Source organism: Pteropus medius, unplaced genomic scaffold, assembly GCF_902729225.1.
Source record: "Pteropus medius unplaced genomic scaffold, Ma_sr-lr_union100, whole genome shotgun sequence".
In the NCBI taxonomy this organism is placed as follows: domain Eukaryota; kingdom Metazoa; phylum Chordata; class Mammalia; order Chiroptera; family Pteropodidae; genus Pteropus; species Pteropus medius.
This window is the reverse complement of record NW_024344378.1, coordinates 25934923-25947862: the sequence shown is the minus strand read 5'-3', so window position 1 is coordinate 25947862 and position 12940 is coordinate 25934923. Positions and strand designations below refer to the sequence as shown.

The 12940-nt window shown below is 45.3% G+C and overlaps 1 protein-coding gene across 1 annotated transcript; it reads left to right on the top strand.

Moving 5' to 3' along the window:
* The first annotated feature begins 630 nt into the window (after positions 1–630).
* Positions 631–6587, top strand: HHEX (hematopoietically expressed homeobox). The gene is made up of 4 exons (XM_039871728.1): positions 631–1120; positions 3256–3434; positions 3645–3695; positions 5453–6587. Exons 1-4 carry the CDS (start codon positions 757–759, stop codon positions 5669–5671), a joined length of 813 nt encoding a protein of 270 aa, XP_039727662.1. The 5' UTR covers positions 631–756; the 3' UTR covers positions 5672–6587.
* The last annotated feature ends 6353 nt before the right edge of the window (positions 6588–12940 follow it).

The window sequence follows — 12940 nt, the reverse complement described above, 5'->3', positions numbered from 1 at the left end:
GAAACGGGCTGGAGCAGCTAAGAGTCCGAAGCACCTTTAGTCGTCCTTACCCCACTGGGACGCAGCTAAGGGCCGTGAATCTCTCTCCTTGGAGCTGCCCCAGGATCCCAGGGCACTCTCTCCCGTTACCAGCTCTGGGGGACGCCCGGGGCAACAGCCATTGCCACCGTTACTCCAGGGAGAGCGCCGACCAGGGAGGGTCCTCTGAAGCCTGCGAAGGCGCGGCCCTGCCGGTGGCCTCTACGCCTGCCGCGCCGAGTCCAGCTACCCTTTGCCTGGGGTCGCCTGCCGCCACCCTGGGCCCGGGCCTGGATCTGTGCCCCCGAGTTTCGGCAGAAATGCCTCCCGGCTGGAGCTAGGGCTGCTTGAGTCCGCGTTCCCGACAGCTGCTTTCTTCTCGTCTCCCCCGACGGACGCGGCCCTGGGCTTCCATCGAGGGCGTCCCGGGCCAGGGTGCTGGGAGCCTCGATCGACGGCGGCCGCTGAGCACCGGAGCGCAGGGTCCTCGGAGGCTGAGAGCGAGCGCGTCCCGAGGGCGGGGAGCTCGGCCGGCGGGGGCGGTCCAAGGGTGGGGGCGGGAGGCGGCTCCCGGGGCTCCGCGCCATTGGCCGCAGGGCCCGGCGGCAGGAAGGGGCCAGAGAGCGCGGCCCCACCCCGCGGCCGGCAGAGCCTATCGCCGGGAGCGCGGAACGCGGATAAATGTAGCACCGCGGCGCGGGCCGCCAGCTCTCCGAAGGGCCGGAGCGCAGCGGAGCCATGCAGTACCCGCACCCCGGGCCGGCGGCGGCGGGCGCCGTGGGGGTGCCGCTGTACGCGCCCACGCCGCTGCTGCAGCCCGCGCACCCGACGCCGTTCTACATCGAGGACATCCTGGGCCGCGGGCCCGCCGCGCCCACCCCCGCCCCCACGCTGCCGTCCCCCAACTCCTCCTTCACCAGCCTCGTGTCCTCTTACCGGACCCCGGTGTACGAGCCCACGCCGATCCACCCCGCCTTCTCTCACCACTCCGCCGCCGCGCTGGCCGCCGCCTACGGACCCGGCGGCTTCGGGGGCCCTCTGTACCCCTTTCCGCGGACGGTGAACGACTACACGCACGCTCTACTCCGCCACGACCCTCTGGGTAAGGCGGCCGGGGTCATGGCGGGGCCGAGCCGAAGGGGCGGCGAGGGAGGCGCCACCCGGCAGGTGGCAGCGCCCAGGAGGCGGCGGGGGCGGAGGGGGTGGTAATAGAAAGTTGTGGCAAAAGCGATTGAAAAGCGGCTCTCGGGCGCGCGCGGGTACGGGAGGCGCGGGCCCGGCGGCGCGCGGCCGGGGTGACCGCACCATGACTCAGATTGGTTTTCCTGCACCTTGCAGGCGTCGGGGCGCGCGGGCCCTGGCTAGACCTCGGGCGCTGCCGCCGGGGCTGGCGGCCGAAGGCAGTACTAGGGCGCGCGTGTCGCTCTGGGTGGGGTCCGCTTAGCTGGAGGGACAGGCAAGGGAGTGCCAAGGCGTCCCAGGCCGTCCCCTGTGGTGCAAGGATAGCTGCCGGGTCCGGGTGGATACGGGGTTTGGACCTGGTTCAACAAGCTTGTGTAGTGAAAGAGCCTGACCCTTTCCGTTCATACAGGAAATCTTGAGTTCTCGATAGGAGTAAATCTGGTTTCAGAAGCTGTTAAGTGTTTTCCTGGCTGCGTGAAGCAGACCCTTCCCCCGGAGTAGTGCACGCTGCTGATTATTTTATCGACATCCTCAATACAGACAAATTCAGGAAACACTCGACTTCTGATAGCCGGGATCCGTTTTTCTGATATTGTTCATTTCCTCTGTGTGGGATGTGACTCTATGGCAGCTAAAATAACCAGTTGCTTCCTTTTTTTTTTTTTTTTTTTTTTTGAGAATGTTTGCCAATCTAGAAACCTAGTAATGTCAACAAAATCTCGGGAAAAAAAACAATGCCAGCTTTCAAAGCGTTTAGGCGCAGACCCACAGACGGACTGTCGGACACGTCTTTGGAGTAGGAAAGGCAGCGCGTACACGTTGGGCATATAGAATTTGCTGTGCTTGCTCCCCCAGTGCGCGGCCTAAAACATAAGGCACCCTTAATCCGCGCTCCGGGTGGCCCTTGGCGCCTCCGGCATCTGAAGCCCCGGGGTAAATAAGGAAACGGGGCTCCTTGCCTTGGGCCACCGGGTTTAAAATCTACTCTTTGTTATTGGCAACTTCTGTAAAGACCCTGGAGACAATACCATTTTAATTAACATTTTAATGTCATCATGATGGTCGGGCCACTAGCTCAGTCCTCCACCTTTCTTTTTCATTGTTAGAGAGATCGGAGGCCGGGGGGGAGGAAGTTTATATTTTAGTTCTTTTTAAAAAAATGTTATTTATTGTATTTTTGATTCCAGCCTCATGGGTTTGGTGCTGCGGACCCAGCGTGGCTCTCTTGGGCTGCTGGGGCTCGAGGGGGACCCTCAGCTGGGCCCGTCCTGGGGGCAAACGTTTACAGCGAGTGCGCTCTGGGTTTCCTTGGGTACTGCTGGGACCGCGCAGGAGGAAGCAAAGGGTTTTTCGAGATAGACCAACAGGAAACACATTGACGGAAATGTTGCCATAGCCCACGGGGTGACTTTAACTGGCCGCCCCCGCGGACTGGATGTGAAATCAGAAGAGGCTGCGGCGCCCATCGAGCTAGGATTGGAAGCTCCACGCAGAGCCTAACGCCGGCTCCCCGGCTCAAGGGCTTTGCGCGTGGTCCCCAGATCCGGCTACCGCTGCCGGCCAGAGGCCGCAAACGCCTTGGGTAGTGTAACAGCCCTGTTCCTCTCCAACATACACACACTCAGGGTATTTGCAAAATGCGGTTCACCTGGAGGTGCAAAAAGTTGAGGATAAATTCGAGAGTGACTGGTTAAGGAGAGTCATGGTATTTTAAGCCCAGCCTATAATGAGTGTTCTTTTGGGGATCAAAAGATTTGTGTGTTGGTATCTAGCTATGGGTGTGATGGTTGTGTGTGTGTCTGTGTGCCTGTGATTGTCCAAGTGTGATCTATGTGTATATGTAATGTAGGTGTGTGACTGGGTGTTTCTGTGTGTTTGGGTATGTATGTGTATTGGTGGCAGTATGTTGGGTCCATGTGTTGGTGAGTGTATATGAACATGTCTGGTTGAGTGTCCAGTGTCCCCGATGCCCTTTGTCACCCCCATGGCCAGGTAGTCTAGGGTCTGCCAGGCTGCTTCAGGGCTATCACTAATAACTGCTCTTGCTGCCTACAGGCAAACCCCTGCTCTGGAGTCCATTCTTACAGAGGCCTCTGCATAAAAGGAAAGGCGGCCAGGTGAGGTTTTCGAACGACCAGACTATCGAGCTGGAGAAGAAGTTTGAGACCCAGAAATACCTCTCCCCACCAGAGAGGAAGCGTCTGGCCAAGATGCTACAGCTTAGCGAGAGACAGGTGAGAGGACCAGCGGCTGGGGCTTGCTCCTGGGAACCCGGTCTTGGGTCAGAAGAAAGACATGGAGCCACTGTTCGCTTTGGCTTGTCGCAGGGTGCTACCACCTCCTGGAGCGCTGGTCTGCTAGACAGCAGGGATCTGCTTCGCCCCTCCTCCTAGGTCCCTGGGGATTGTGGCTGGTGGCAAGTTTTCTTTTTCTCTTTCCTGTAGGTCAAAACTTGGTTTCAGAATCGTCGCGCTAAATGGCGAAGACTAAAACAGGTATTGACATGGTTTTGTTTCTATAGAAATAAATATTTTTATCATGTTATCTCAATGCAAGGCCTGTTATAGGTTGTATGCAAAAGTCATTTGAGAGACTATTTAACCTCTTCACCTTGATTAAAAAGGCAAATAGTTCTGCTGAAATTCAGGATGAGTTGCTCAGGTGGCAGTAATGCTAAAAGCACCTAATGCAGTTCCTATATCAATTATGCTTGGGTTTTCACACACTGGCTAGTAAAACTCCTGGCTAATTGTTTTATAAACCCCATATGTTGTTTATCTAATTAACGCAGGAAAGATAAAGTAATTGACAGTAAATGACTTGAGCAGTTATCTTTGGGAGAAAATTGTTTCTTTTATTTACACAGCCATAATAAAACCAGGCAGAGCTCAAGGGTAAATATAAGGAAATAAACACCTTTAAGTCTTGTTTGCACTGTTTTTTTTTTAAACGAATTAAATATCAAAGAGTTAAAAAATTATTTTCCACCTAATGCAAGCTCTTACAATGAATATAAAAACATGTAAGAGAATATCCAAGCTTGTTTGGAAAGTAGCTTAAACTTTCTTCCAATGACCTTGTTATGCAATGTGTGATAAAAAGTAAAGGCTAATTCAGTTTTAAAAGACGCTCTATTGACTTAAAGCTAAAGATTTGTTTTTGATGTCCTAATCTGGATATCTTCTCCAAATTTATCTGACAATTGAATTGTTCATTTGCCAGTGTATATACAGTTTATAGTAAATAAAATATTTTTGAAACAGTACAAGTGGGGAAATTGAAAGAATTGTGCATTTTAAAATTTAGTAAAAAAGATCGTGTCACAAAGAACACTGAAGCAGGAAATAAAATTTCCATGATACCGTTATTCCAACACAATTGAAAAATTTTTCAGATTTCTTCTCAATTTCTGACCTTGTACATATATTTGTCATATAGTTGCAAGCCTGGTTAATCTACTGTTCCATAGCCTTGCTTAAAAAAAAACGAAACCTTAGCTGTATATTGTATTTCTAGTAGTATTTATGTCCATTTTAGACAAACATAGGATTAAAAATTCACTAACTCATTTAGTTATTGGTCAAAAGCATGACTGCAGTTTACTAGAGACTTTAAACTAGTGGTTCCTATGTAATAATGGGAATATTCTTCAGAAATTTCCCCTCAATTTTAAGTAAGTTGTAGTTGTTTTCCTTTTAAGTTGGCAACATTCTTCCAGTTCTGCATTTCTTTGCCATGATTTTGTAACCTGTTACATGTATTTATATGTTTGTAAACTTACTCCAGAAAATGGATGAAAAGGGATTCAATTTAATAATTTTGGAACTCTATCCTTACTATTTAACATTCATACTCTTTAAAGGTGTGGAAGGCCCTGTTAATCAGCAAGGTTTAAATATTCAAAGAATGAAGATAGTGTGCATCTGCAGTGACCTGATTTTTTTCCTCCTAAACTTTTAAGAATCTTGAAGTCGTGGGTTTGGGCTGGAATTAAGTGTTCATTTGACATAACACGTTTATATTGAGTATTCTAACTTGGTAAGAGTATATAACCTATCTCTGCTATAATAGGAACTTCTTCCAAAGTAAGAAAGAAGTATGTATTTTCTGGATAAAACGGTTATAGGTTTTGATAAGCAATTGATAAACTAAAAATTAAAAAGATGGTGGAGAGTGAAAAAATACTTTGATTTGTGTTTCATTTCTTCCATATTTCATGATCTGCCAATCTCCATTTTCATTCTCCATTCAGGAGAACCCTCAAAGCAATAAAAAGGAAGAACTGGAAAGTTTGGATGATCCCTGTGACCAGAGGCAAGACTTGTCCAGTGAACAGAATAAAGGTGCTTTGGATAATTCTCAATGTTCGCCTTCCCCTGCCTCTCAGGAAGATCTTGAATCAGAGATTTCAGAGGATTCTGATCAGGAAGTGGACATTGAGGGTGATAAAGGCTTTTTTAATGCTGGATGATGACCACTGACATTGGTGTGGTCAGAAAACTGGATTTGGGAATAATATTTGCTATGGAAAATCTCCATAGGTGAACTGGAAAACTATATGAGAAAGGGAATCAGTTGTCTGGAATTTGAAACTTAATGTATTTGGTGCACTGGCTAAATAACAAGTTCACATTGGAACCTTAATTTCGATTTTAAGAAATAGTTAATGTGTTGATTTTAGATTGTACATTAAATGGACTCTTCACTGATTAAATTCATCCCCTTTTTAAAAAAGTAATTTTTTTCTATTTATAAAAAGTAATTTTGAACTTTTTTGTTAAATTTTTAAGTTATAACTTTAATATTTTAATAGGATTGTCTTGAATAATTTTTCTGTAATCTATCTTCATCACTTAATGGAAAAGCAGAGGGCACCCCAAATCCAGAGGTGCTCCTTGGAAAGGAGGTCTACATTTCAGGCAGCCTTGGAATATTTTAGTATATGTTCTGCCGAAGTGAACACAGCCTTGGAATATTTTAAAAGGAAACTTTCTAGACTTTTACATTACGTTCCTATATTGCTGCCTTGAATCTAAAAGCAGCTCAGAGCTGTTGTCTCTGGGATGTGTGTGTTCTTTTGGTCAGAAAGTTGATAATCTTAAATGCTTGTTTTGCACTATCACTTAGTACCTGTTTGACTAGGGTGTTAAGGATAGCATTGGCCAATTCAAGCAGAAACTGACTCATTGGTGATTAAAAATAATCACGATGAATTAGAAGTAGCAGATTAAGTAAATGTAAGTAGATTGTAGATATTGTGTTTTATATCGATGTTTATAATGTGTATATATAATTGTTCACTGTAAAAAAAAAAAAATGGCCAAAATGGTGTTTTTTTCTAATGAGTAACTTTCCTATAAAATAAATCCGTCGGTTGGACGACTGACCTCGCTAGACCTCTCATGTTTTGATTAAAACAAACCCACACTTCTTACAGCGCCTGCGTCCCGGTGCCTGGCGCGGGGTAGGCGCCTGCGGGTCGGCGCTGGGGCCTGAAGCCTCAGGTGGCGCGTCTCGCTGGGGCTCCCGCAGCCCTGAGCGCCCCGGGAGCGCCGTACTGGGCCGCGGCCGGCGGGTGGGCGTCTGGGAGGTAGTTTTGGGCCTTTCCCGGGTGTTTGCCGGGGGTTGGGTATGTGTATGTCTGGGGCAGCGGGCGAGGCTCTCGCCCCTGGACCCCGAACGCGGCAGGTTCGGAGCCCAGGGCCCGGCAGGCAAGCGCGGCGGGCGGGTGCGGCGGGAAGAGCCGCGGAAGCGCGGGGCAGCCCAAGCCTCATCGATTCGCCTCGGCTCGCAGGGCTGGCCGGACCACTGTCCTTGACCACGGTGAGTCAACACTGCGTCATCCCTTGGCGGCCGAGCCCGTGTAGGGGGCTCCCTTCAGGGGGATAGGGGACGCTAGCCGGGCGGAGCCGGAGATAGTTCGCGCTAAGACAGCGTGCTTGGGTGAGCTTCAGAATCACCTGCAGAGCTTGCTGGAACTCCTTGCCGGCCCCAGCCCTGAGAGTTTCTAATGTGGTAGGGCTGGAGTGGGACAGGGAATTTGCATTTCTAACGAGTTCGCAGGTGATGTCAAAGTTGGTGGAACTTTGCTTTGAGAACCACTGTTCTAAGGTGCTTGTGTGGAAGAAGCAGGTGGGCCTGCGTTTCTCCCTTGTTCATCTCTCACCTGCTCCCCTCAGGTAACTCCTGATGGAGGCCAAAGGAACAGAAAGGGAAGAGGAGGGAAGCAGTGGCTGTTCAGGGTGGTGGAAGCCAGAGTTTGATGGTTGAGGGGAGGGAGCAGGTTTGAGGAAGGTATTGTGAGATTCGTATTCTGAATCTAAACATGTTCTTAAGAATCAATGAAAGTGCTGAGGTGTGAGAGAGTATGGAGCTGAGAAGAAGGATGGGCTGAGGTTTCTGATTGGCCCAGGTATTGCTGTCTTGCATCTTGCTGCTTGCCTAGCTGATCCATCAGGTTCCTGACATTCCAGGAAAATGATGAGACAGACCTGCGAGTGAAGAAGCCCAGACATCTCTAGCCTATTCCTCTATGGATGCCTCTAGTTGTGGAGCTGGGTGCCTTTGGGCTGAGGTCCCATGAAAGAATGACTCTGACCCTGGCCTGGCTGACCAGGGTTGTAGCTCCCCAGTTTTATGCACTCAGGTGAAGACAGTGAAAATGTCATTGCTCTTAGGAAGTTGTCACATCCTGCCTCCTTAGAGTCCAAGAAGGCCCCTGGAATCACTCGTGAATTTAGATGCCTGAAAGAATTAATACTGTGTCCTTAAGCAGAGAGGTGTGCATAGACCTGGAAGCTTACAGATTTGGGTTGGAGTTTTAGTTCTCAGTTTCTATTCTATCATCTGTGGAATGAAGCGGGTCTAGTTGATCTACATGACCCCTTCCAGTCTCCAAATTTCCAACTCATTCAAGCTCTTTATCATTATTGTTCTCCCTATTCTCCATCTCCTCAATGTTGGAGCCCAAAGTAGACATCCAGTGGGAGGGTCTCTTTTCCCATCAGCTACAGGCTCCAAGCTCCCTGACCCTCCCTGACAGGTTACATCAAGGTTTCAAAGGTCATAATCAGTCTTGTTTGAAAATATGACTGTCTGTATCAGAGTTTAGAAGAATGGGAGGCTTGTGGGCCTAATATTGAATTAAAGCAATCCTGAAATCAGTGTGTGTGTTTTGCTCATGGAGATAACCTCTGGTTAATATTTATTCTTAGGAATAACTATCATGATTACTGAGCAGAGAAATACAGGTTTATGTGTTGATGGACACTAGAAAAGTTAAGGGATGAAATCTTGTTTTAAAGTAGACAGTCCTTGAAAGCAGGCTGTTTTCCAATTTAAAGCTATTCCTAATTGTCTTCAAGTTGCTCATTCTGAACCTAAACAGGTCCTTAAGAATCAAGAGGGCGTTAACAGGAGGAAGTACAGTATTCTCAGGACACAGGTTGGCATTAACTGTTGTCTAAAGTGCTCGGTTGCAGATTGCCAATGAATATTTACAAATTCTTCCTACAATCCAGGCATTTTTCATTTGTTTGTCTTTGGCTATTTTATGTTGAAGCAGCATGTATGACCTTTACAGCACAACTCCTGTCTTGTTTTTAACTCTTTTTATCAGGAGATTCAGCTTGAAAACAGTTATCATTTAGCAGAAAGACAAACAGAAAAGCACATTTTTGTAAGCAAAACGTTAATGATTGGAAGAATTGCCCTAATTTCACCATGACAGTGTGTGATTAATCCCCTGGGTCATGTACTTATATTTTAAGTTATTCAGTTCATTGGTCTTTGATATTCAGAACCCTTTCTAACTTAATAGGGTATTGATTTTGTTGGATGATGTACTTTGACTCTTTAAACATCACTTTTAGGGATGACTAGCCTGTTGTAGAGTATTTTGTTTAGAGAACTATTGCGTAAGTTTTCTTTTTCTTAGCTTTCATGGTTTTCTCAGGGTGAACACTGATAAGACATCTTGTGGGAAAAGAGGAAACCATCTCTGATAGTGAAAGTACCTATTCTCTTTCAACATTTCTGACAAGCTTTTTTGTGTGTGTATGTGTGTGTGGTTTCATTGCTGTGAATATTCATTTTAGTTAATGGGGGCAGGGAATGGATTCAAGAAAATCTATTTGGACTTCAGAGAAGTGGCATTTTGCTGGGACAGACTGCACTTACCAAATTCCCATTCCAGTTGTACTGCCTTGTGGAAGATGACACAAATTCAAAAGCTCACTCCTTTGATTTTTCTTTACAATCTAATCAATATAATTAGAGGTGATAGTTATGTGACTACTGACAACATGAGAAAGAATGTGGAAAACCAAGCAATCACCCAGGATGGTTAGAAGTTTGCAATATTGTAGTGAGAATAATCAGATGTTGTCTTACTTTTCATCTCTTTGAGTTTCACGAAATTCCAGCTGGACTCTGTACTTGTCTAATCTAATTTTGTCCCTTGATACATTTTTTGGGAAGCGCTTTGGAGATTCTTCCTACTCACCAAAATATTTAGATTCAAGGTCTACAGCCACACTTCAGATGGGGAATTACACCCTTGTGGTTAAGAGCAGGGCTGTAAGTAAGGTGGACAAGCCCTCTACACCTCCCTTGCTGGTTGGAGGCCGTGGGAAATGTGAATTCTGAGTCTCAGTTCCTCAGTTCCTTAGGTGGGTGGCTCAACTGAGAGGAGGCATCAATACCTGGGACAGGGTGGGCCCCAAGTGTTGACCAGAAAGACTAGAAAGCCCCCACTGACTCCTTTCTTTTGAGGCAGCTCTTTGATTCGTAGCTGCAGGCGGGAAACCTCAGTCGGATGTACACAAATCTCTCCAGACAATAGAGAGGGCTGTGGGGAGGAGACCTTGGAGCTGGCAAAGGCATTTCCTGTCTGCAGAAGATCTTGACTTTGGAGCATCCGGCAGTCGCTGCGAGGTTTTCGAGGTGGCTGAACCCTATCTGGTGTAGCTACTTAAAAAAAAGAAAAAAGAAAAAAGTCTGCCAATTTCAAGCGATTTTTCAGATGAAAGCCAATGAGACAACTTCTTACTTAAAAAACAAGTTTTTTTAAAGCCTATTTTCTGGCAATTAGAGTCTTTTTCTAATTTGGAAGGAGTTTGGTGTCATTTAAAATCTTAAATATTAAAAAAAATCTCATCACTTTTAAAAGACTACTACAAGAAAGGGTTAACAGGAACTCCATCCCCCATTCATAGATACTTGCTGGAAGAAGTATGCCTATTGAGTTTGTCTCCGTGAAGCTTACTTATATTTTTCTTCTATGGTTGAATTATGCCCTTCATCTTTCCTCACCTCCCCACTTCTTTTTAATCAATCCTTTTCTCCTCCCCTCCCCCTACCTCAGGATTCCTCTTCCGCATGGTTTATTTCCCCATTAAGAATAGAAAATAACTAGTCTCAACTCTTCAGATATCACAAGGCCAATATTTCCTTCAAATACATAGAAATTTTTAGCTTTCAGGTGGTAATTCTAAGTTTGAGGAAGATGTTGGGGTCCTAATATACTGCCCCCAACTCTCCAAGGGCAGTTCTTTAGTTTAACTTTTTAATGTTTTCTCTTTGGACCAAAATAAGCAATAATAGTGATGATAATAATAGAAGAGTAATAATACTTGTCTCCTTGGGGGTCAAGCCCTTAGTAGTGCTGGAGAGTAGTGGAGCTGCTGCAGTAAGGTGCAGGCACAGGATGCCATGGCAGAGACTTCCAGAGGCTCCTCACGCAGAGAAAAGGAAAACAGAATGCTGTTCAGGGAGAGAAATGATCATGTTCACAGATCTGGAGGTGGAACAAGGCAGGGGATAAGTAAGGCTCGAATCCTCAAAGGTTTTTGTGCTCCAGAATTTTGGAGAAAGGATTATAGACTGCTCTTCTCCCCTTTTAGTCACACAAATCTCTGGTTTTTTGTTTGCAGTTTCTTCTACCTGGAATTCTCCTCCCCTAGTTAGCCTCACAGCTGGCTCCCTCACCTCCTTCAGACTTGGCCTTCCCTGGCTATCTTATTTAAAATCACGAGCGCCTTTTTTCCTTGTTCCTCTCTCACAATTTACTTTTCTTTATTTTCCTTATTACAATTGGACGTACTATTTTTACATATTATTTATCTCTCCTCATCGAAATGTTAATGCTAAAGGGTAGGGATTTTTGTCTGTTTTGTCTACTGTACTATACCTCTAGCCTGACACATGATAGGTGCTCCATAAATATGTGTTAAATGAATGAATGAACATATATATTAAGTACTTACTATGTATTAAACATTATATAAGTTCTTCACGTACTTTATATCATTTAATCCTATGAGGTAGTTACTGTCATTGGCCTCATTTTCCAGATAAGGACACTGTCACCGAGAAGTTAAGCCCAAGATCTCAGTTACTACTATACTAGTGAATGTTGTAATGTGAACTTCCTCATTTAATCTGTTGCACCCTTGAGAAGGCAGCATGCCAGGTCTAATTCTAGCTATAAGAAGAGAGTTGAAGGTTTTTGTTCATTTTATGTAATCTTTTGCCTTAATTCAAGTCTAGCATTAAATCTGGAAGGGATTACAATACAATATAGGGAATATGCAATTTCTGAATATGCAGCACTTTATTCTATTACCCTGGGAAACTAATAAACTGAGTGGGGTACCATTTCCAGTTTTCTGGGGAAATGAGCATTATAAAATACGCTTTATATTTTTCTAAGTTTTTTTTTCCTTAAAGTCTGCCTCTGGTCCAGGTTATTTGGTGTTTCTATTATATGAACTGTTTAGTATCATTATATTTCTTCTTCGTCTGACCCATTGATGCATGTTCCAGAGGGCCTATGAACATACAGCAGTACAATGGCTTACTATGGTGTTCCTGGCATCTAGCGCTAGTTGGCATGCAGTAAACTTTTAATAAGTATTGTACTATAGAATGAAAGTGAAAACCATGTTCCTTCCCCAGCAAAGAGGAGAGATATTTTCCTCCTTCCCCAAGCCTTGCACTCTCATTCAAATTTCCTATTCCTTTGCCACCAGAAACACAGCTTCCCTGCATGGCTCCAGGAGCACAGCAGAAAGCGTAGTAGGGGTTGCAAATGCAGCACCGAGTCTTCGCTGGGCTTGGGTATGGGTGGTGGGAGGACATATTTAGGTTGATTTAAATCTACAAACATTAAAAGAAGATGCTCCTCTCTCTCTTTTTATCGACATGAATTTTAAGAGGAAGTGCTTCTGTGGGTTTGTATTGGCCATTTTTCCCTTCAGATTTGGCAATTTCATTCAATTTCCAATTCACACTTCTCAATTTCAATCGAGTTTTATGTAAAATATATCTAGTTTACTGAAAAAATGACACCTGTTATTACAACTATTTTTTTATCATCATCATCCATTTAGCAAATGGAAGCAGGAAACCCAAATGTTTTTAAATGAATTCTGAAAGTATTTCACGGATTGCAAAGAAACAAATGTAGACAGAGCATAAAATGTATTTGTTTCACACCTGGTTCAGAGTTTTAGCTTTCCTTAGCTGCCAGTGGAGTCTGCATTACTACCAACTTTCTATTAATTGTAAATTAGATTAGACTAATCCAATAAATGTTTAAAAATGGCTCTTGAGTACAGGTTCCAAAATCCAGAGGAAGTGGTTTCTTAGACACCTCACGTATATTGACTTGATGATATTTAGGTGGAAGGTAGTGAGATAGTTATGATGATGTATGGTGCTGTTGATTAGTTAATCGAAG